At 33.3% G+C, this 23404-nt stretch overlaps 2 protein-coding genes across 3 annotated transcripts; one reads left to right on the top strand and one right to left on the bottom strand.

The window, feature by feature from the left end:
• Positions 1-1393: 1393 nt before the first annotated feature.
• LOC139519056 (caveolin-1-like) lies at positions 1394-3431 on the bottom strand. Its single transcript, XM_071310821.1, has 2 exons — positions 3295-3431; positions 1394-1890 (listed from the first exon to the last, which is right to left on the bottom strand). The coding sequence occupies exons 1-2, from the start codon at positions 3355-3357 to the stop codon at positions 1564-1566; spliced, it is 390 nt and encodes a 129-aa protein (XP_071166922.1). The 5' UTR covers positions 3358-3431; the 3' UTR covers positions 1394-1563.
• Positions 3432-7775: 4344 nt separating this feature from the next.
• Positions 7776-22924, top strand: LOC139521604 (dol-P-Man:Man(7)GlcNAc(2)-PP-Dol alpha-1,6-mannosyltransferase-like). Of its 2 annotated transcripts, none has more exons than XM_071315085.1 (10): positions 7776-8033; positions 12624-12754; positions 13892-14024; positions 14470-14643; positions 16298-16492; positions 16865-16968; positions 18454-18680; positions 19213-19382; positions 19778-19853; positions 22688-22924. In XM_071315085.1, exons 2-10 carry the CDS (start codon positions 12629-12631, stop codon positions 22911-22913), a joined length of 1431 nt encoding a protein of 476 aa, XP_071171186.1. In that variant the 5' UTR covers positions 7776-8033; positions 12624-12628; the 3' UTR covers positions 22914-22924. The 2 variants fall into 2 exon arrangements, with proteins under 2 accessions (XP_071171186.1, XP_071171192.1); XM_071315091.1 differs by having other exon boundaries at positions 7833-7852.
• The last annotated feature ends 480 nt before the right edge of the window (positions 22925-23404 follow it).

The following is a 23404-nucleotide window of genomic DNA, read 5'->3' on the forward strand; positions in this document are numbered from 1 at the left end:
GACGAAAAACACGTATCACTTAACTGTCCGAAATGCAATTAGTGTGCTGTATCATTTTACACTTTTGACTCATATTAATTTGATTTATTTTTCAATACTGATAAATTTAGATTTAGATTCACGGATGAGATATATTGCTATCTTATAGCCAAACTCCGACTTGTTTTAGATATGTGTGTATTGTATATGTCCTTAATTTTCATGGTCTCTCGTAACTCTTTTTAAACAGTGAGTTTTGCTGTTGTATTAAGATAAAGTATATGTATTGCTTTGTTTTGCCATGTAAATCAGTTTGATATCTATCTAAATAACCGTTTTTAATGTGCTTTATCAACAGCGTACTTTCGAAGAAAACCAACATTTTTGTAGAATTTAAAGAAGCAAATAAATACATTTGTAATTTCAACATTTGTTTTAACTCTGCTGGTTTTTGTATCTTCAAAACTATGATTGTGGAATTACAGATCAGAAGGGGAAATTGTTTGATAAACAGATCGATAATCTATTTCGAAACAAACAACTAAACAAAGATACAAAGAAACTTATAATAATACATATACAAGCTTGCAATTAGTTAAGCCGAGAATTGAGCGTTCACAAACATGTTTAATCCTGCAACATTCTGTATGTGTCTGTTCCATGCCAGAAGCATTTTATTCAGTGGATGTCTTTTGTTTCATGGTATATTTTTGCAATTGTTTTGTAAATACAGAAGTTAGAGTTGGGTGTCTAGTTATAATTGTTTTATATTTTCTCATGCGGAGCCCTTTATATCTTACCATACGATATGGGTTTTTGTCATTGTTGAGGGTCGCACAGTGAACTATATATAGTTGCTTGCTTACATTGAATCTCAGCTAGGCTGATGGTTATCTCATTGGCAATCATACCACAACATTTCTATTTTAATAATGAAGGAGTAAGGTGATAGATCCATATCATATTTGATAAACAGTTTTTTTTTTTTTTGTTAAGATATTTGTTTTTCTTGTTTACTAGAAACCAAAATTTCATCATGAAATTTTACGCAATTAATTTTTTTCAACATTACACATTTAGTTTATGCTACATTTAGTCAAGGATTTGTATAGTACTATACAAATCCTTGATTTAGTTGCATGAGAATTAAAAATAAAACGTGTTATTCGGGAATTATTCAATAAACCTACACACAATTGTGTGTGCTAATATTTTACTTCCAAAGTCATATGTTCTCTCTGGGTACACGGTTTCCTCGACCAGTAAACTGTCAGCCATGATACAGCTGAGTGCGCAGAAAGTGGCATTAAACACTAACAACACATCAATCAATCCTATTAATCTATATATAACTTTATGTGCATGTAAATGCTGTTTTCATTTTTAAGGTGCATAAAATACAAAAAGACTGATACGTATAGTTATAGAGTATTTATTTAAAGTTGGTTCTTAAGTATCACAGTAGGTATAGACAAATCGATGAAAGTACTTCAGATGGATCGAACGGTACTATTTGTATTTGCAGAATTGTTTCAAAACTTGTCCTTTATTCTAGTTTTATTACAAAACACTCCCAATATCTCCTCATTTCTTAAAATGATGGAACACTGAACCCAAAGCCTCACAACATGGTATAACACAGCAATTAACACATGATGCATAGATTCGCTGACAAACTCCACAGTTGATCTCGATGATCTTCATGCATGGTGAGATAATCCAGATGTGGTAGAAAGCAATGATGGCGAATTCACATCCCCATTCAGCAGCAATAAAGATCCCATAGATGATGGTCAAGATGTTGTAACATAACAGCTTCCAGCAGTCGAAACACTTGGCTGATAACTTCCAGACACAGTCAATACTGTGTATACCATCAGGTTCTCCGAAAACATCGTTGAAATGTAGTGTCTGAAAAATAAAAATGATAATGATAATGATGAAATTAAAAGTAAAATACAAAGTGAAGACACTGTTTGGATTAATCAAAAGGGATACAACGTAAACGACATAGACCCCATAGGCATTTATGGTTCGATTTTAACAAACCACATGTTTGAAGATGCAGAATTGTCTGAAATATTTTTGTTTCTTTGATCATTAGTTTGTATTTGAATTGTATTGTAACTCATAATAAAATTTCAAACACAAAATACTCCAAGCTTCACACTAGAAAATATATCAAACCTATGATAGTTCGGCTTACATCAATTGATAACTTGTGACCTCTGCACCCCCTCCCCCACCACCACCTTACCCCCAACCTATGATAGTTCGGCTTCCATCAATTGATAACTTGTGACCTCTGCACCCCTAACTTACCCATAGCCTATGATTTTGGCTTCCATCAATTGATAACTTGTGACCTCTGCATCCCCCCCTTACCCCCAACTTATGATAGTTCTGCTTCCATCAATTGATAACTTGTGACCTCCCCCCCCCCCCCCCCCAATATTAAAAAAAACACTTTATTTTATATGAAATATAAAGCAAAAAGTTGTTGTTGACAAACGATGAAAATACAGAGGGATTAACTTTGTTTTTAGTTTGTATTTTTAGGTCTTAAATCTATCAATTTGGTCCACCTTTTAATTTATATTTTAACACTATCCTGGCTCATAACATCGGCTATTTATCTATTAACAAAATACGTTGTACATCATTATGTGAATATTCTGTAATATTCTCGGTTAAGTAGATTTACTATGAGCTTACTCGCTGATTAGAATTAAAGACGATTAAAAATTGGTAAATATTCACTATTGTACAAGTGTTATCATAGTCTCTTTTGGAGAATTACCCTGTACAATTTTTACGGTTTTTCGTTTATTCGGTGTTTCGTTTTTGTACCTTTTCTATCTAAAATATTTTGAGATTTTCCGTCGTTAATAGGACGCATTTGAGACAACAATTTTTTAGATAAAAGATGGTGAAATATGTTATTATGAACATAATAAGATGATCAGAAAAATATCGCGCATTTTCCTTTGAATTCTAATTTTTGCTCTTAGTTGATTTATGATTTATTTTGTTTGATGTATATTTTTGTCAATTTGCTGTAATACATTTTTGAATAAAATTCCTATTTACGACTTTTGTTATAGGAAATTAAAACTATGAGTACGTATTAATTTGCGCTCCACTCTCTACCAAACGGGGTGATCCGATTTTTGTGTAAATAAAATGTAAGTTAAAGGTGAAATTACAACCCATTATTTTTAAATGACTCTGATAAGATTGAAAAGTGAATATTACGGAGTTGATAAATTTCTTTCAGAATGTTTTGCAAACGAGCAAACTACAGAAGCAACATACCCCTAAATGTGCGTTTAATCCATTTGGATCTCTGTTGACCAGATCGATGTCACTTCCAGGCATGCTTAGAACAATGGTGGTCTGAACTTAATCCTAATGGTCAAGAGAAGCTGAATGACCAGAAACCTGATGAATTTGTATTTATATGTGTATTTATTGACAGTAGTTATGGGGACCAATTAGACTATAGAAACAGAGACATGTTTTAGAATGGACAAACCGATGACCACTAGTTTACTTAAATTAAAGTAGAAGTGTTTAGTTTATGTATAGAGTAAACATTGTCTACCTATCTACGATATTTGTTCCAAACAAGACTTCGAATCGATTTAAATATCACCATTACAATGATCTCTACAATGGCAACTTCATGAAAGAATAGTATGGAAGGGAAATTGATCAGTACTTTTAAATAAATGGTCCCTTCGTTCTATCGTTGTCTTTTGAAATTTATTTAGATACAGACTAAAAACGGAGATAAATGAACATGTATAAAAAAAAATCAGAATTGGTATCTTCCACGTATATATGCAGATACAGATGGAATGATGAAATAACTAATTAGATTTAATGAGCGGTGCAGTTCACCAAAAGTTAATAAACCATGCAGACCCTGAAGACAAAATAAAGACTAGAAGTTTATGGACATTTAGTCCTACATCTGATTTGTATATAAATAATTTCATAGATTTTTTTTTCTGATTAAAAATCTAAAATAGGACCGGCAAAATAGCCAAACTCTATATGGATCGCTATTTTGCCGGAGCCGGTTTAAGTAGCCCACTGTCTTTACTTAAACCGTGAGAGACAAAATACAAGTGGAAAATGAAAGTAAAGGCGTTTGGTTTGAAAAACTGTTTACTGATGCCAAATCAAAAACCGTCATTGCGGTACTTGAATATCAAAAACTGTAAAATTGATGCTGTTAATTCTATATGGAAGAGTGCAGGTTCGGAACATATGTGTATACGTAAAGCCTGTTGTAAGACCAACATGCTTTTGGATACATAAATTCTACAGTATCATCGCTCAAAATTTTCAAATAGTAAAAAAAAAAACTTCAATGTGTCTCCTGTGTGAGGAAGGAACTGAAAACTTACAACATTTTTTTGTTGTGTGCTCTACCTTAACAAGTATTAGGGACATTTTTATCTCAAAACTTTATACAGTCGTTGTACCAAAGATTGGAACTACTGCATGGTCTTATATATGCATTAGCAACTCGAAAATGATAAAATTAAGCTTGGACTGTAGTCTTTTCGAATTATACTATGTGTGAGAAAAGTGACATTACATTGGTGGCTTCGATTACAAGAAGTCTGTGTTACTCTCTCCATGAAAAACGAAGTGCTCTCCTTGAAAGTAAATAAAATATTTATAAGTTGTAAGGTTTACCAAACTCATAGGTTGTAAATAGATAAAATTGTTGAAAACAAATGTATAGTGACTGGAATCAGACTGTAAATATAGCGAAACAAACATTTTACTGGATGAACTCCAGGTTCTCCTGTCAGAGGAGGGAATCACAGAAGGTAACAGGTAACTAGTCGATAAAGAGAGGCTTAGGCAGCAACCATTTGATTTTCTGGGGGGGGCTATGGTTTTTTTTGGAAAAAAAAGTTTTTTTCCAGTTTTTGGAGAAAAAAATAATTTGTTTTTGATTCTGAGAAAAAAAAATTGTTTGTTTCACCCTCAGCTGCCACTATATGTAATGCTAAAATTGAAAGAAAAAAATTGTTTTCGACTTGTTGCGAAAAAAATAGATTGTTTTTCGCCGCAGGCGAAAAAAAAAGTTTGCACAGAAAAAAAAACCATAGCCCCCCCCAGAAAATCAAATGGTTGCTGCCTTACAAATACTGTACAGTGTATTTTATTCATATTGATTACTTTATTTATTTATATATTTACTGAGCTGATTTATCAAATAATTCAATTATGTGATCAATTCCCTCAGAGACATATGTACACATATGTATGTCTATAATTTCCGACAGAAGAAGAGGAGAGGTAAGTAAGTAAGTAAGTAAGTAAATTTTATTTAGAGTCGGCATATATATACATTATAACAGAGAAAACATGAGCTCTGGTGAGCTCTTTAACCGACTATCACAATAAAAATCATGCAGCATCATGCAAATACTACCAAATAAAACATGCAATATAATAAAGCAAACTTCTATTTGATTTGTGAGCCTCCAGAGTCAAAGCTCATGCGGCAAGCGCCTCTATGTGCATTGAAGCGGGGGAATCAACAAATCACTTGACGATCATAAAATATAACAAACTAAAAGCATACAAACAATAAATAAATAAAAATAAGCACTAGCATTTAATGGCAGATATATATTTAAAAAATGCATAAAAAGCAGAGCAAAAGGCCATTATAAAAAGAAAGAAAGAAATTTCAGCTTTGAGACAGCACTGGATGGAAACGACATGAACTGCAGAAGCATTTTTGACCCCCACACCAGGAATTTATGTAATTCCTAAACTGGTCAAAAGAAGTCATGAGTCTAGCCTCATTAGGAAGTGAGTTCCATACTTGTGCTGCCTCAAATCTAAAAGATCTTTTACCATAACTGGAGGTTCTAGGTCTAGGTACCTCAGCAGTGTTTACATACCTGAAATTATATGAATTGTTTTTTATTACAACTAAATCTTGAATAAATAAAGGACATTTTTTATTAATTATTTTAAAGGTCTCCAAGGCAATTGAGCGCATTCTACGAGTTTTTAATGATGGAAGGTTCGAAATCTGTAGGAGTGTTTCGTATGAGCTCAGTTGGTCTTCATAAATAAATCGAAGCGCTCGTTCTTGTATTTTTTCTATTTTTCTGGTGTTTTGTTCCCCACAGAAATGCCAAGTCAAAGGACAGTAACTGAAATTAGACATAATAAATGAGTAGTAAATTGTAAGCTTACTCAGTTTGTTTAGATGTTTCCCAATTCTTTTCAAAACATTTAATTGCCTTGCAGCCTTTTTACAAATATTTGAAATGTGTAAATTAAAGTTTAATTTAAAATCAATTGTAACTCCAAGAAGTTTCACCTCATCCTCACATGATATAGAAATACCATTCAAGTCAAACACAATCTTTTTATCATGTGTTTTTTTGCCAAGAGAGATAGCTTGAAATTTCTCTGGGTTGGCCTGCATTTTATTGGAAGAAAACCACTGTATTAAATGATTGCTGTCTTCCTCAAGAGCAGAAATTACATCTTGTAAGGAATTTCCAGACTTTGACAAAGTATTGTCATCAGCATAGTTATATAAAGAACAATTTTTTACAAAAAAGAACAAATCGTTAATAAAAATATTAAATAGGATGGGTCCAAGGATAGAGCCTTGTGGTACCCCTTTAAATATGTCAAGCATACCACTTAAATTTTGGTTTACTTTCACACATTGTTTTCTTTTTGTTAAATAACTATATAACATATCAAGTGAGGATTTGGATAGACCATAAGCTTTTAGTTTCAGTAGCAGTAAGTCATGGGGTAGACAGTCAAATGCTTTGGACAAGTCCATAAGGATAGCTGCAAGGTATTTATTTTGATCTAAGGCTAATTTCCAATCTTCAATCACTCTTAATAAAGTTGACTGACATCCAAAACCAGATCTAAAAGCTGCCAAAAATGGACTGAAGATTTTATCAAAGTACTGTACTAATTGTACTTCTATGGCATTTTCAAAAATTTTAGAAATAGCCGGTAATACACTTACCGGTCTATAATTTCCTTTTTCTAAAACACTATTCTTTTTGTGAATAGGTGCAACTTGAGCTTCCTTAAGACGGTCAGGGAAGGTCGATGATGATAATGACAAATTAACAATATCAGTAAGGGGTTTTACAATAGCAGGTTTAGCAAAATGCAGTAATTTAGGTGAGATGCCATCTATACCAGTGGCTTTTTTAACATTAATTTTACGTATACGTTTCTCAACAAAGTCTTGATCAATAGGGGAAAAGGTAAAATTGTTTTGATCAAGATCAGGAATATTATCTTTAATGGCCAAAATACTCGGGTGATCATCATTAACCTTTATTTGACTGCTTCCTATATTCTTTGCAACATTTACAAAATAATCATTAAATATCTCACACACCTCCTCCTGTTTTGTAATTAAAACATTATTTTCAGAGAGGACAGTTTCCTTTTGGTGTACATTTCCCTTATTTGTAAGAAAAGGTTTCACTGTTGGCCAGAAATCTTTCGACTTCGGGCCTCCAGCACACCTCTCTACAAAATATTGGTTAATGGATTTATTTTTTAGTTTTGTAACATAGTTGCGTTGCCGCCTATATGTCTCCCAGTTCTTACTACCACTGAATTTTTGAAATTTATTATACAACATTTTTTTCTTATAAATGGCACTTTTAAGCTCTGCATTCATATATGGTACTTGATTAGGAAAAATTTTCCTTTCCTTAAAAGGTGCGTCTAACATGAGGAGGACAATTAATACAGGAAAAAGATTTGATTTGGAAATTTATTAAAGACGTGTCACTCCCCTGGTTGATAACGTCGCAGTATTAGTCTGATAAAAAATGTTGTTGTAAGTTCAGTTGTAGCCTACTAGAGGAGAGGTGCGCCAAACAAGAGGAGGACAATTAATACAGGAAAAAGATCTGATTTGGAAATACATGAAACACGTGTCACTCCCCCGGTTCATAACGTCGCAGTACTAGTCTGATAAAAAATTATTGTTGTACTTGCTGCAAGTGTTGTGTGCACATGTAAGCATTCAGTCTGACTTGTATGGAAGGGTATTAGTTCCCTAACCAGTGAAGAGCAAAAGGAAAACTCCTATATATATATATATATTTAAAAAATAAGCCACCTTTTGAATCAAGCTAGTGAAAACCTTAGTCCTTACTGCTTTACCGTGTTTACTTACTTATTAACTTACTACACATTTTTATACGACCGCAAAAAACATTTTGAGGTGGTATAATGGTATGATGTTGTCTGTCATGTCTGTCTCGTCTTTGTTGTTTGAAGACACATTGGTTTCTGGACAATAACTTAGGTTTATGTGAATGCATGGATCTCTGAGAAATTTATTAAGAAGGTTCAATACCTTAAAAGGAAGGTTGGGATTGATTTTGGGGATGATGGTCCTTACCGTCTAGGAACTACACAAAACAAGCATTTTTCCATGTTTTCTAGTTTCAGGATAAGAACTTCTGTATAAGTAATTTTCTTTTGCTCTGAAATTGTACCACAATGTTTAATACAATAAGTAAAAGGTTGGGATTCATTAATTTCTTGACAATTTTTTGTGTGAAAGTGTATGGATTTCTCTGCCATTGTACCACAAGTTTCCATATAGCAAAGGGAAGGCTTGGATTGATTTGGGGGTTAATTGCCTAAAACATGTAGAAATTAGGGGCCATAAACGGGCCAAAAACACACATGTTTCTAGTTTACAGACAATAAGTGTATGGATCTCCCTGAAATTGTACTACAGGTTCCATACTACAAAGACATGAAAGAAAAGGTTGGGATTGAGTTTTCGGGTTATTGTTACAAAGAGGGTGTCAAAATGTTTGGGGTGTGTATTTTTTCCAATTTTCTTAAGGGATTCATATTTTTTTTTTCAAAATTTTTTAAATTTCAAATTTTTGAAAAGTTCCAAGAAGAATTTTTCAATTTCACAGTATTGCGCAATAAATTTGTAAGATCTTTGATCACTTTTAATTTATGTCAGAAACCTATATTATGTAAAAAATTTGATCACAATCCAAAATCAGATAGTATTAAGCTGAAATATTGTGTCAATGATTCCCTATATAATCAACCAAATTTTTCCCACGAAAGGGGGGGCCCGGGCCCCCCCTGGATCAGCCTATGCATGTACTGGTACATATCTACATTATGATTATCATTTGAAGTCTTACAATGGACCTCAAATATTTCTTTAATCACCTTACATAAAGTTTTGATTTAGGTCCTAATCTCAGCTCTTGGATGGGGATTCTAGGCCCACTACATGTATAACATTAAAAACTCAAAGTTACTATTGGCAATGATTGGTGTCCAATAAATTGGTTTGGTCTAACTGATTCAATAAATAAAGAGGGTGGTACAGTGGGATGCTTGCACAGAAAAAACATCAAATACGACATAGTTTTCATGATGAACAAGAAATGGTTTCTGTCATGAACATTACTTGAAAAAATAAATACTTTGAACGTTTTGTGTCTGAGTTGCTGTCTTCTTGTATATGTTCCGGACCATATGACATGTATGAGTATTTGGACCATACGTGCATGGTAATGACCATATGGGAATACTCATATGGTCCGACCATATGCGTTTTGTTGGACCATATGAGTATATACTCGTTTGGTTATTAAAGGGCCGTCCAAATGAGTATTTGGACCATATAGGTATTTTTTATGCCCCACCTACGATAGTAGAGGGGCATTATGTTTTCTGGTCTGTGCGTCCGTCCGTCCATCTGTCCGTTCGTCCGTCCGTCTGTCCGTTCGTTCGTCCGTCCGTCTGTCCCGCTTCAGGTTAAAGTTTTTGGTCAAGGTAGTTTTTGATGAAGTTTAAGTCCAATCGACTTCAAACTTAGTACACATGTCCCCTATGATATGATCTTTCTAATTTTAATGCCAAATTAGAGTTTTTACCCCAATTTCACGGTCCACTGAACATGGAAAATGATAGTGCGAGTGGGGCATTCGTGTACTGAGGACACATTCTTGTTTCAAATATGCATTAGAAACGTTTCAATAATACAATAAACTTTATCTTAAAAAAACGAATGATGGTTACATAAAAATGTATTAATTTCATAATTCAAAGGCTACATTAACATTTAATATAGATGCCACAGTCAACGGTTGATCTTAATTTTCATCGCAAATTGTATTCTAGTATGTATGCTTAGAATGACATTTACTTCCACACGGTGTCATAGCTTTTCTGCATTTGCAATTCTTGGTTATGAACGAACCTTTTCAGTTATAAAATTTGCTTGCGAGTGACATGCTAGTCTTCTTTGCAGCTGCGTGCAGTGATATCAAGGTATTGGGCCATTCCGATGTGTCTATACAGAGCTTTTGAGAAGCTCTAGATATCTAATATTGTAACATGACTGCAATACACAATATTCACAGAAAGAATTAAATTAAATATGGTCCTTGCCGGTGATGTCATCAACTTTACACAATAAAAGTGGTAAATCACCAGATGCAGTGTCAACCACCTGTATGTGTAAAGTAACAACACATCCTTTACATTATGTGCATTTGATTTTAATATCTTCTTATTGTACTTACAAATAGTGAGTAAAATTTATTTGTGTGAAACTGCTTATTTTTATGTAGTTAATCTATTTTATTAATGAAATATGCTCAAATGACCTTTTCAATGACGTAACAACTAGAGAGGTCATACCTTATGAAGAGTTTAAAAGTATTTATAGTTAACGTGTTAATTACCCCGACCATACACGTATGGTCGAACCATATGAGTATATGCCCATATGGTCATGACCATACGCGTATGGTCAAAATATTCATATGGTCCGGAACATATATATAAAGTCTCTGTTGTACCTGATATTCCTAATTTAGTATACAAATTTATTAAATAAATGGTTTAAACGGATTTTAAAGTATATGATGATCTTCTTAACTTTTAAAATGCAAATATCCCGCAGTCACGAAAGTGAATTCTTGATCTATTTCATTGTCTTTATAAAGAACAATACAAAAGTTGTCATGTTATCCATGCCACCAGCTACCACAACTCATGGTTTGGTAGATGAGTTAAAACGGTATCAGAAATAGGAAGTTTGAACTGACAAAATCAATAAGAAACAACATCAAAGGCCTTTTGGCTGTATCAACAAAACAGAGTTGAATCGTTTATTCTTGACAATCCCTGCCAAGTGTTTGAATTGTATTTGAAAATCACTTTACAAGTAAAAATTAAACAGCAGAACACTTTGAATGAGGCATCTAACTTGCATGACTGAACGTCTGATGAAAAAGGAAAATCATGTTGAACATTACGTAAAAAACGGTGATCACGTTGCACGAAAATAACCCTTTAGCACCCTAAATAAATGTTTCTATATATTTTTGTCTGGAATAAGAGAGATAATTTTCAACTTCTGATTTAAAAATGTTACTTCTGGTTTCACATAATAGCTTTATTTACACTGATTCAAAAAATATATGGTTTTACCTGTAATAAGGGTATATTAGGTACTTTTGGATTAGTGAAATTCACTTCCAGTCTCAAATGATATATAGTTTCCAGGTACTTTTCCATAATATAAGTGCAAACATAGCTACTTCCAGTTGATATTTTTCAAGGTCACATGTCAACCAACAATATGCAAAAGACCCTATGGCTTTATCATGTACCAAGTTGGAGTAATAATCAATTAACCTTTAAATTAAACCATTTCAGGCCCAATAACACTTTTACAATGTCATTTGATTTTTTTCAGACCAAATTTATCATATCTCATTATCTATTAAAGTGACTGACAACAAAGGAGATCATGGAACAACAAAAAGTCAAAATTTTGAATTTGACCTTGACCTTTGACCTTGACCTAGTTTTCTATTCTATGGACCAAGGACCTCAAATCAACAGACACTAGGTCTCTATCACTTATGGTTTACCATTTACAAATGCATATCACTTGTTTCAAATGCATTAGGAGAAATAAATCTCCTATAATGGAGTCTTCATATAGCTTATGTCAAAATTGGACAAAAGATCCTGAGGATATAGAGAGCAATTTGGTAAAATAAATTTGTCGCTTTCTTTTACTGTTATGGAGGAGATTCCTGACAAAGTAAACAGTGTTTATAGAGATAATTCTTACAAATAAACTCATCATAAATACCTGGATTAAATTTTGTATTTACGCCAGACGCGCGTTTTGTCTACAAAAGACTCATTAGTGACGCTCGAATTCAAAAAAGTTTAAAAGACCAAATAAAGTATGAAGTTGGAGCATTGAGGACCAAAATTCCTAAAAGTTTTGCCAAATACACTTAAGGTAATGTCTTCGACTTATGAGAGTCAGTCTCGAAAGTGCAATAAAAGTTGGATATCATATGAAAAAAATGAAACAAATTTGGCGGAAGAAACAAAATAATCAGAACATCTTAGAGCTAAAAATAGCTACATTTTGTAAAAGTTTACGGGGTTTTACATTTAAGAACTACATTTTTCTTAATTTAAAGTGCTTACCTGGCGTGCAGAAGTTTTTTTACTAATTGTTTAAAATGTAAAATTTTACAGGATATTTATGACACATGTGTAATTTTGTAATAAACCAATTTTTCCAGAAAAGATGGAGACCCTTTTATTTGCTGCCATGGTAATACATTTAATGATCTGTCCATATACCAAAGTGGAAGAGAGTTTTAATGTTCAGGCAATGCATGATGTTTTGTACCACGGTGTAAACATCAGCCAGGTAAATATATTACTAATAATAATTAACATGGTAATTACCTCTACTAGAATCTAAATGTTATTTAAGAATTGAATGCTTCTTTTTGTAACTTCATTGGGGTGTAAAAGCATTGACCGAAGTACATTTTGTATGAAGCGTGGAAGCGCTTCATACTAAAAATGTGTGCACGGTCAACGCTTTTACAACCCTATGAAGTTACAAAAAGAAGCATTCAATACTTATAATTACATTTTTTTAGCAATGATCATGAAAACACAAATTTTATTATTGTTTTATTTAATTCACCTGTGCACTTTATTGTGGGACCACATGTTATCGTGAATGAAAAGTTTTATTGAGCAATGCAATTGCTTACGGAATAACACATGATGTGCAGTTAGCCAATCAGAATAAAGTATCATAATGAAACATACATCTAATGTAATTATTAAAGTATAGACAAGGCAAACAATTTTATCACCAACATTTGACGCATCAGTTGTTTTTTTCGTCCTTAAATTAATTAACATATTTGTAATGTTTTCAGTTTACATTTTAGTACAATCTTTAATTCCATACACCTAAGCATGATCAACATAAAAAAGAAGATGTGGTATGATTGCCAATGAGACAACTGTCCACAAGAGACTAAAATGACACAGACATTAACAACTATAGGTCACCGTATGGCCTTCAACAAAGAGCAAAGCCCATACCGCATAGTCAGCTATTAAAGGGCCCCGATATGACAATGTTAAACATTCAAACAAGAAAACTAAGCCTGTGTGTAAAAGATCATAACATTGTGATACATTATAAACTAGTTGTATCCATTTTCAACATCTTTTCATCCTCACCATTAGGCTGAAAATTACAGGTTACAAACTAAAATACATATAGCAAGGAGAAGACATTGTTAATAGAGATTTGATAAAACAAATCTGTTAAACCTGTTGGTTACATGTATATTTTTTGTTTAGTACGATCATTTGGAGTTTCCAGGAGTTGTACCTAGAACATTTACTGGACCAATCACTATAGCTGTTGTTTATATTTTTTGTTTTGTACGATCATTTCAAATTTTGGAGTTTCCAGGAGTTGTACCTAGAACATTTATTGGTCAAATCACTATAGCTATTGTTTATATATTTTGCTTAGTACGATCATTTGGAGTTTCCAGGAGTGGTACCTAGAACATTTATTGGACCAATCACTATAGCTGTTGCATCTTCACCCTTCATCTATTTATTGGACTACATGCAGTTTTCCAAGTTTACCTCACAGATCATAGGTATGTTTTACAATAACAGCCTTATCTTGGGTTATTACCACCTTTTCACCTGTCTTTCATTAGTATACCCAGTAGTCATGTTTTTGTGTGCATATGGTATACTGTAAGGCGGCTTATTTAATCACAGTTTAAATTTTGGCAATTTGAGCTCCAATTCTTTTCTTTAAATCTGATCTTCTTTAAAGATTGAATTTATTCAAAGGGACAATTTTACAATTATAGCTTAAAATAATCCCCTGTTCAAACAGCAAAAAAATCCTCTCAAAGATTCACTGCTCGACAGTTACTTGATGATTTTATGAACAGTTCAGCACATATAAAACATCACCAAAAGTCACTTTCATGTTTTGAACATTGATAATTTTTTTTTTTGTTTGATAAATTTAGTTTTAAAATCATTTGTATAAATTGATTAAATTTAAATTGTACTTCGATAACATTTCAGTACGAATGACCTTGGGAATATTTGTTCTGATTGGATTGATAACATTTGGAAATGCTGTGGGAGAAAAGCTTGGTACTGGTGTAAGGAAATGGTTGTTTATTATAATGATATCACAGTTCCACTTCATGTTTTATATCACTCGGCCATTACCAAATATTTTTGCTTTAGTTCTTGGTGAGTATAGAAATGGTCAAAGAAAAAGCTATTTAACTGTTTGATAAATAATGTAAAAAAATACTTAGCAAATATATGACATATATGCAAAACAGCCAATATTCGTATAGAATATGTGATGCTGTCCATTGTTATGGTCACTTACAACCAATTAGATTATGTTATAAAAATATGGAGATGTGGTATGATTGTCAATGAAACTATTCACCAGAGTTCTTATAATGTGGATGTCATTGTTTTAAAAAATATACAAAAAGGAATTGAACTCAACGTTCAGCAAACTACTGTCATAGATAATCTAATATTGCATGTACATAAAATTGAGAATGGAAATGGGGAATGTGTCAAAGAGACAACAACCCGACCAAATAAAAAAACAACAGCAGAGGGTCACCAACATATGTATTTTGAATTCAACACTTGGTATATGTATATGAATTCAATAATTGGTATGTACATAATATCTATATACAGTATTTTTATATGAATTCCATATATTGGTATTTACTGTAAACTCAGAAATTTTTGCGATATTTTTTTATTGCGAAAAATGCGTCAGTTAAAATCGTAAATTCAAACTTTCATTTTGAAATTGTTTATGATTTAAACAGGATTTTTGTCAACATCATAATTTAAAATCACATATTAGTTTAAAATGACAAAATCGCATGAATGAATTTTCTGAATTGACAGTACACAAATTCAATATTTGGTATTTATATTGATTACATATTTGGTTTTAACTTTGATTACATATTTGGTATTTAGATTGATTACATATTTGGTATTAACTTTGATTACATATTTGGTATTTATATTGATTACATATTTGGTATTTATATTGATTACATATTTGGTATTTACATTGATTACATATTTGGTATTAACTTTGATTACATATTTGGTATTTATATTGATTACATATTTGGTATTTACATTGATTACATATTTGGTATTTAGATTGATTACATATTTGGTATTTACATTGATTACATATTTGGTATTTATATTGATTACATATTTGGTATTTACATGAATTCCATATTTGATATTCACCCCAAGGGTGACTGGGGTATAGAAATATGGTCACTTGGTCTTCTCCCGACCTGCAGTAAACCGCTTGCTGAAGTGGGGCGTCCGTTTGGCTGTGCGGGATGTATCAAGTTCGCAGTCACGTCCGGTCAGAAAGGGGACGTTAAATTCCGATGCCTCGTGTAAAGAGAGTGCCACGACTCTTTGAGGGGTCCGTAGGTGGCCTGTTGCAAGGCAAAATTTCTGTCCCTATCCAATATAACCTCATTTTCCAGTGGCAGTCCAAATTTCCCTGACCATCATCCTAGATGGCCTCTATTACAACAACCTACCTATTGTATTTATTGTGAACTTGTTCTCGTCCTGAATATGCATGAAATACTTGCCACTGAACGTTAAGCAACCAACAATCAATCAATCATATTTGGTATTTAAATTGATTCCATATTTGGTATTTAAATTAATTCCATATCTGTTAAGTGCAAAAACCATCCAGATAACAGAGTTTTGCATAATAAACAATAAGATTATATTGTTAATGTGTTAATAAATACAGGTACTGGTTATTGAATATTGTAAATTCACAAATTATGTTTGCTTTAATTTTGAAATATATTTTCAGTTTTGTTGGCTTTGGGAGGCTGGTTAAGAGGTCAACATATACGATTCCTTTGGTGTTCAGGGGCAGCCATTTTGATTTTTAGAACAGAACTTACTTTGTACCTAGGACAGATTCTTCTGATTGAACTATTTAGTAAACGGTTATCATTCAAGAAACTGTTGACCTATGGAGTACCTGCTGCGGTCACTTTAATAGGTAAAAACATGCAATTACAAATTACTCATAGCAACATGTTATGAAATAGTTACGATTTACATGTAGTCTTAGTCAATGACAGTCGGTATTATTGATACAGAGAAGTAATATTTAAAGGGATCTTTACTTGTTAAATAAACATCAGCATAGAAGTTATCTTTGTGAATTAACCAGAGGATATTGTTTTTACAAAATCTCATCTAAGGAGTTTGTTTAGAACATTTGATAATCTATATAATGATATATTTTTATTATAGATGAAATTTTTTTTCAAAATTACATTTCTTTTTTAATGCCTTTCTTTGTCTTGAAGGATTTTCTATGAAATACGGCAGAATTATGTTAAAAGTTTAATGTTTTGTTTCTTTATAGGGTTAACTTTATGCATTGACAGTTATTTGTGGCAGAGGTTGATATGGCCAGAAGCTGAAGTTTTCTGGTACAACACAGTTTTAAATAAAAGTTCACAGTGGGGAGTATCCTTTAAAGTTGCAATGGAGGAGTTTCTTGTTTTTTGAGATGAAAACAGAAAAAACAATACAATAATAAAAAGGTATAAAAGGAGGACAACTAGAAAAACAACAGTCGTTAAAGCACTACTCAGTAAAATGTACCAGCAGCATCCCCACCAAAACAGGGGCAAACAACAGTCCTTAAAGCTCTACTCAGTAAAATGTACCAGCAGCATCCCCGCCAAAACAGGGGCAAACTTATGTGTAAATAGACAAACAACAGTCATTAAAGCACTACTCAGTAAAATGTACCTGCAGCATCCCCGCCAAAACAGGGGCAAACTTATGTGTAAATAGACAAACAACAGTCATTAAAGCACTACTCAGTAAAATGTACCAGCAGCATCCCCACCAAAACAGGGGCAAACTTAAGTGTTTGGGAAAGATAAGGGATTCCTGTCCCACTTATGGCACCTGAGATGTCACTTATTACAACTTTAAATGCAATAATTTGCACTCATTATGTTGTAATTTTCTCAGTAATATTTGATACCAAGTTTATAATAGTAGGCTATACTATGTGACACATTTTCAGATCTGACACTTATCTTTTTGAATGATATCATGTTCACCACATACATATAAAAGAGATGTGGTATGATTGCCTAGGGAACTCAGTTGCAGTCAAACTACTGTATCACTGGCTTTTTAACACTGATCAGTATGATTACCAATGAGACAACTACCAACAATTGAACAAAAATGAATTCTATTGATGTTTTAGGTCACTGTATGGTCTTCAATAATGAGCTATAGTATCATATTGTTAGCTTGTAAAGACCATAGCATGAAAAAAATGAGAAAAAAAATCAAAAGAGCTACAGGAGAAATTTGTTCTTTAAAATATTATTAACCATTATTTTGTAAATGCCATCAAAACCCTTAGGTACAGACTTAATATCTAAATCTTCCAAGGTTTATCTACTTTTCAGCTACACAAACTATAGTGCATTGATCATAATATTCTAAACATCCTATCCATGAACTTTTTCAGAAATTTATCAATGAAACATATGCCCAGATATTCAAGTTACTAAACAATTTTATACTTGTCAAGAGATTTACATAACATCAAAATTCTGGTCTTAAATATCAATGGTGTCATTGTTCAAGAAATCTTTGACATTAGAGTTATCTTTCTTTGTCCATATATTCAATTGTATTTGAATCAATTACATCCAATGTATTTACAATGCAATGTTTAATTTACTTCCCGCTGAAAAATTAATGCAATTTTTACCCTTCAATGCTTACAAGCTCTTTGATTGTTATGTGTTGTAGGTGTGGGATGGGCAGTCAACAGAGCCTGTCTCCAATTCAAATTAGCTTTAATATTTCCTTTTTACATCTATATTGTTCAGTGTTGCCCCTATTGACATGTATGTTGTTTTGATAATGTCTCTCTTATGTGTACATAGCATTACAGATAATTTTCCTTAATATGATCAGACATTACCATTTTTCTGGTATTTTTACTCAGCCATTCCTAGATGTCTTCTCCTTAGTCTGTTCCTGGTGCCTTTAGGGTTGATTTTGACACCATCGACTAGGATAATGATATACCCAGCATTGATATTTGTACTTCTGTTCTCTATCCTGCCTCATAAAGAGCTGAGGTTTATCATCTATGTTGTGCCAGTTTTGAATGTGGCTGCAGCCTGTGCAATGTCTAGATTGTGAGTATACACAGGTTCTTTATATAAGTATTACTGGCTGCGGCCTGTGCTATATAAAATAATGAGATGTGGTATGATTGCCAATGAGAAAAAGTTCAAATGAGGTGCATATTAGCAATCAAAGACCTCTGTATGACCGTCAATAATGAGAAAAACTCCAACTGTATAGTCTATACATTAAAAATGTGTAATAATTCAAGTGAGAAAAAATAACTGCCTGATTTATGGCAATACAATTTACCCCAAAAAAAATGTTATACATGTACTAACGACAACAACTGTATTAAAGGATCTTGACTTGGGATAGGCACATAAAGCATGGAGCTGGATTAAGTGACAGTTGGGTAACAGTACAATATAAGAACAAACTGTAAAAGTCAGTTGCAATTGGCTTAACTCAAAGATTGGTACAAGGCTCAAAGTATGATAAACATGAAAAAAAAAATAGACACAAAGCACCAATATAAGAGTACTGACAGTTACTGAAATCAAGTCCAAAGCTGTTCTTTCATTACCTCTCTTGATTTTACAGATGGAATAATAGAAATAAGTCAGCATTACGAATGTTACTAGCAATTGGTGCAGTTCTACATTTACTGGGAAATCTCGTAGGAACTGGTGTGTTTCTGACTGTATCACATTATAATTATCCTGGAGGTGAAGCCATCATGCTTATCCAAAAATCACAATTATCTACATCAAGTGAGTAACATAGAAAAGACACTGTTCTTTACTTTCTCCAACCAATCATGATTGCCAGATTTCCTATTGAAGGTAGTGGGTCTCTCTGGCTTCCTCCACCAATATCAACTGGTTGCCTTTTTGTAGCCAGGTGTTCAAACAAAAAGTTGTTAAACAATTCTGTGCAAACCAAATCCAGTACCTGTCTTAAACATTCAGCCAGATGATATGTTTTGCTCTGATGAAGACCTCACTGTGCTTTTAAGATGAAGAACAGCAATATAAGTGTAATTCCTTTGATGTGCATGTACTGTTTTTGTGTAATGGATGATACTGTATACCCATATCCTTTTTAGTATTATTGAATATAATTTTATGTTTTGCCTCAGTAGTGATATAAATTTCTTCCATTTCAGATGTAAATTTACATATAGATGTAAAAAATGCCCAGACAGGCATCAGTAGATTTACACAGATTCTCCCCCATTGGAAGTAAGTACATGTTTCTCATCGGTATATTTACACAGATCCTCCCCCCATTGGAAGTAAGTACATGTTTCTCATCAGTAGATTTACACAGATTCTCCCCCATTGGAAGTAAGTACATGTTTCTCATCGGTAGATTTACACAGATTCTCCCCCATTGGAAGTAAGTACATGTTTCTCATCAGTAGATTTACACAGATTCTCCCCCATTGGAAGTAAGTACATGTTTCTCATCAGTAGATTTACACAGATTCTCCCCCATTGGAAGTAAGTACATGTTTCTCATCAGTAGATTTACACAGATTCTCCCCCATTGGAAGTAAGTACATGTTTCTCATCAGTAGATTTACACAGATTCTCCCCCATTGGAAGTAAGTACATGTTTCTCATCAGTAGATTTACACAGATTCTCCCCCATTGGAAGTAAGAATATGTTTCTCATCAGTAGATTTACACAGATTCTCCCCCATTGGAAGTAAGAATATGTATCTCATCAGTAGATTTACACAGATTCTCCCCCATTGGAAGTAAGTACATGTATCTCATCAGTAGATTTACACAGATTCTCCCCCATTGGAAGTAAGTACATGTTTCTCATCGGTAGATTTACACAGATTCTCCCCCATTGGAAGTAAGTACATGTTTCTCATCGGTAGATTTACACAGATTCTTCCCCATTGGAAGTAAGTACATGTTTCTCATCAGTAGATTTACACAGATTCTTCCCCATTGGAAGTAAGTACATGTTTCTCATCGGTAGATTTACACAGATTCTTCCCCATTGGAAGTAAGTACATGTTTCTCATCAGTAGATTTACACAGATTCTTCCCCATTGGAAGTAAGTACATGTTTCTCATTGGTAGATTTACACAGATTCTTCCCCATTGGAAGTAAGTACATGTTTCTCATCAGTAGATTTACACAGATTCTCCCCCATTGGAAGTAAGTACATGTTTCTCATCAGTATATTTACACAGATTCTCCCCCATTGGAAGTAAGTACATGTTTCTCATCGGTAGATTTACACAGATTCTCCCCCATTGGAAGTAAGAATATGTATCTCATCAGTAGATTTACACAGATTCTCCCCCATTGGAAGTAAGAATATGTTTCTCATCAGTAGATTTACACAGATTCTCCCCCATTGGAAGTAAGAATATGTATCTCATCAGTAGATTTACACAGATTCTCCCCCATTGGAAGTAAGTACATGTATCTCATCAGTAGATTTACACAGGTTCTCCCCCATTGGAAGTAAGTACATGTTTCTCATCGGTAGATTTACACAGATTCTCCCCCATTGGAAGTAAGTTCATGTTTCTCATCGGTAGATTTACACAGATTCTTCCCCATTGGAAGTAAGTACATGTTTCTCATCAGTAGATTTACACAGATTCTTCCCCATTGGAAGTAAGTACATGTTTCTCATCGGTAGATTTACACAGATTCTTCCCCATTGGAAGTAAGTACATGTTTCTCATCAGTAGATTTACACAGATTCTTCCCCATTGGAAGTAAGTACATGTTTCTCATTGGTAGATTTACACAGATTCTTCCCCATTGGAAGTAAGTACATGTTTCTCATCAGTAGATTTACACAGATTCTCCCCCATTGGAAGTAAGTACATGTTTCTCATCAGTAGATTTACAGATTCTTCCCCATTGGAAGTAAGTACATGTTTCTCATCGGTAGATTTACACAGATTCTCCCCCATTGGAAGTAAGTCCATGTTTCTCATCAGTAGATTTACACAGTTTCTCCCCCATTGGAAGTAAGTACATGTTTCTCATCAGTAGATTTACACAGTTTCTCCCCCATTGGAAGTAAGTACATGTTTCTCATTGGTAGATTTACACAGATTCTCCCCCATTGGAAGTAAGTACATGTTTCTCATCAGTATATTTACACAGATTCTCCCCCATTGGAAGTAAGTCCATGTTTCTCATCAGTAGATTTACACAGATTCTCCCCCATTGGAAGTAAGTACATGTTTCTCATCAGTAGATTTACAGATTCTTCCCCATTGGAAGTAAGTACATGTTTCTCATCGGTAGATTTACACAGATTCTCCCCCATTGGAAGTAAGTCCATGTTTCTCATCAGTAGATTTACACAGTTTCTCCCCCATTGGAAGTAAGTACATGTTTCTCATCAGTAGATTTACACAGTTTCTCCCCCGTTGGAAGTAAGTACATGTTTCTCATTGGTAGATTTACACAGATTCTTCCCCATTGGAAGTAAGTACATGTTTCTCATCAGTAGATTTACACAGATTCTCCCCCATTGGAAGTAAGTACATGTTTCTCATCAGTAGATTTACAGATTCTTCCCCATTGGAAGTAAGTACATGTTTCTCATCGGTAGATTTACACAGATTCTCCCCCATTGGAAGTAAGTCCATGTTTCTCATCAGTAGATTTACACAGTTTCTCCCCCATTGGAAGTAAGTACATGTTTCTCATCAGTAGATTTACACAGTTTCTCCCCCGTTGGAAGTAAGTACATGTTTCTCATTGGTAGATTTACACAGATTCTCCCCCATTGGAAGTAAGTACATGTTTCTCAATCGGAGGTAGTGGATATTAACTTAAGTTTATTTGCTGTAGAAATTTGCGACTGAACTAAGATAATTTCTAAACCATTTTACACTATTATCTTCATAGAAATATTACTTTGAAATGCAGCTTTCTGTACGCCACAATGCACAACAGCTTTGATGTTATGACATTTTTTAATTCCAAGTTGTAAATCCATCCAACATTTTAATCACATTTATCAATTGTACAAAGCTATTAATCTCATATTGTCATATTTTTAAAAGTCTGTTCTATTTTTCAGATACAGTAAGGAAGAAGATTTGCCACCTAATGGAGAGAAAATGAAGTCCTTCACTCACTTATTGATAGGAAATCAGTCAGTTTTACCATACTATAAACAATCACACAAAATAATTCATACAGTAGAGGCATTCCATAAAATACAGCCTCAACTTAAAAACTTTAAACACCCAATACAGATAAAGCTACATCAAGAAATATGGATTTTAGAAAAAATTAAAACATAAGATATTCTGAATTATTTTGTTTGTTTCAATGATTCATTGATTGTACTCTTCATGTCACCCTTTCTTTGATTGCCTAGAAAATGACCTTTGTCATTTGCCAAGTGTTTTTGGGGCTTAAAGTTGAGATAATGTAAAGTTGGCACCAGGATTACATGGTGCAGTCACAATAAAAGTTACCATGGTAGAGATTGTTTGATAAAATTTAAGATTCTAATATTAGTGAAAAAACAATGAACACTATTGATGGATTAAAATTAATTGATCACAAGAATGCACACGCTGAAATGACTCGCCTTCTTTACTAATCATTGATATTATAATTCTTATATGATTTGCATATCTATAAATACTTGAATTGGATTGGTCAATTAGAATTTTTCTCTAAGTTTACACTTTGATAAACCATGTTTCCGAAACTACTTTTGTAATCTATTCATGCGCGATACACAAGCTTGCAGTGATCCCGGGATTTTCAGTAAACTGAGATTTAA

Source organism: Mytilus edulis, chromosome 1, assembly GCF_963676685.1.
Source record: "Mytilus edulis chromosome 1, xbMytEdul2.2, whole genome shotgun sequence".
NCBI classification, from domain to species: domain Eukaryota; kingdom Metazoa; phylum Mollusca; class Bivalvia; order Mytilida; family Mytilidae; genus Mytilus; species Mytilus edulis.

What these genes read in the sequence shown, in the direction of transcription:
- LOC139519056 (XM_071310821.1), bottom strand. Translation starts at nt 3,357, where the DNA reads ATGCCTGGAAGTGACATCGATCTGGTCAACAGAGATCCAAATGGATTA. An exon ending in GATTAAACGCACATTTAGGG is followed by an intron (nt 1,891 to 3,294) that starts GTATGTTGCTTC and finishes TTTATTTTTCAG; the next exon opens with ACACTACATTTCAACGATGT.
- LOC139521604 (XM_071315085.1), top strand. Translation starts at nt 12,629, where the DNA reads ATGGAGACCCTTTTATTTGCTGCCATGGTAATACATTTAATGATCTGT. An exon ending in ACGGTGTAAACATCAGCCAG is followed by an intron (nt 12,755 to 13,891) that starts GTAAATATATTA and finishes TATTTTGCTTAG; the next exon opens with TACGATCATTTGGAGTTTCC. An exon ending in TGCTGCGGTCACTTTAATAG is followed by an intron (nt 16,493 to 16,864) that starts GTAAAAACATGC and finishes GTTTCTTTATAG; the next exon opens with GGTTAACTTTATGCATTGAC.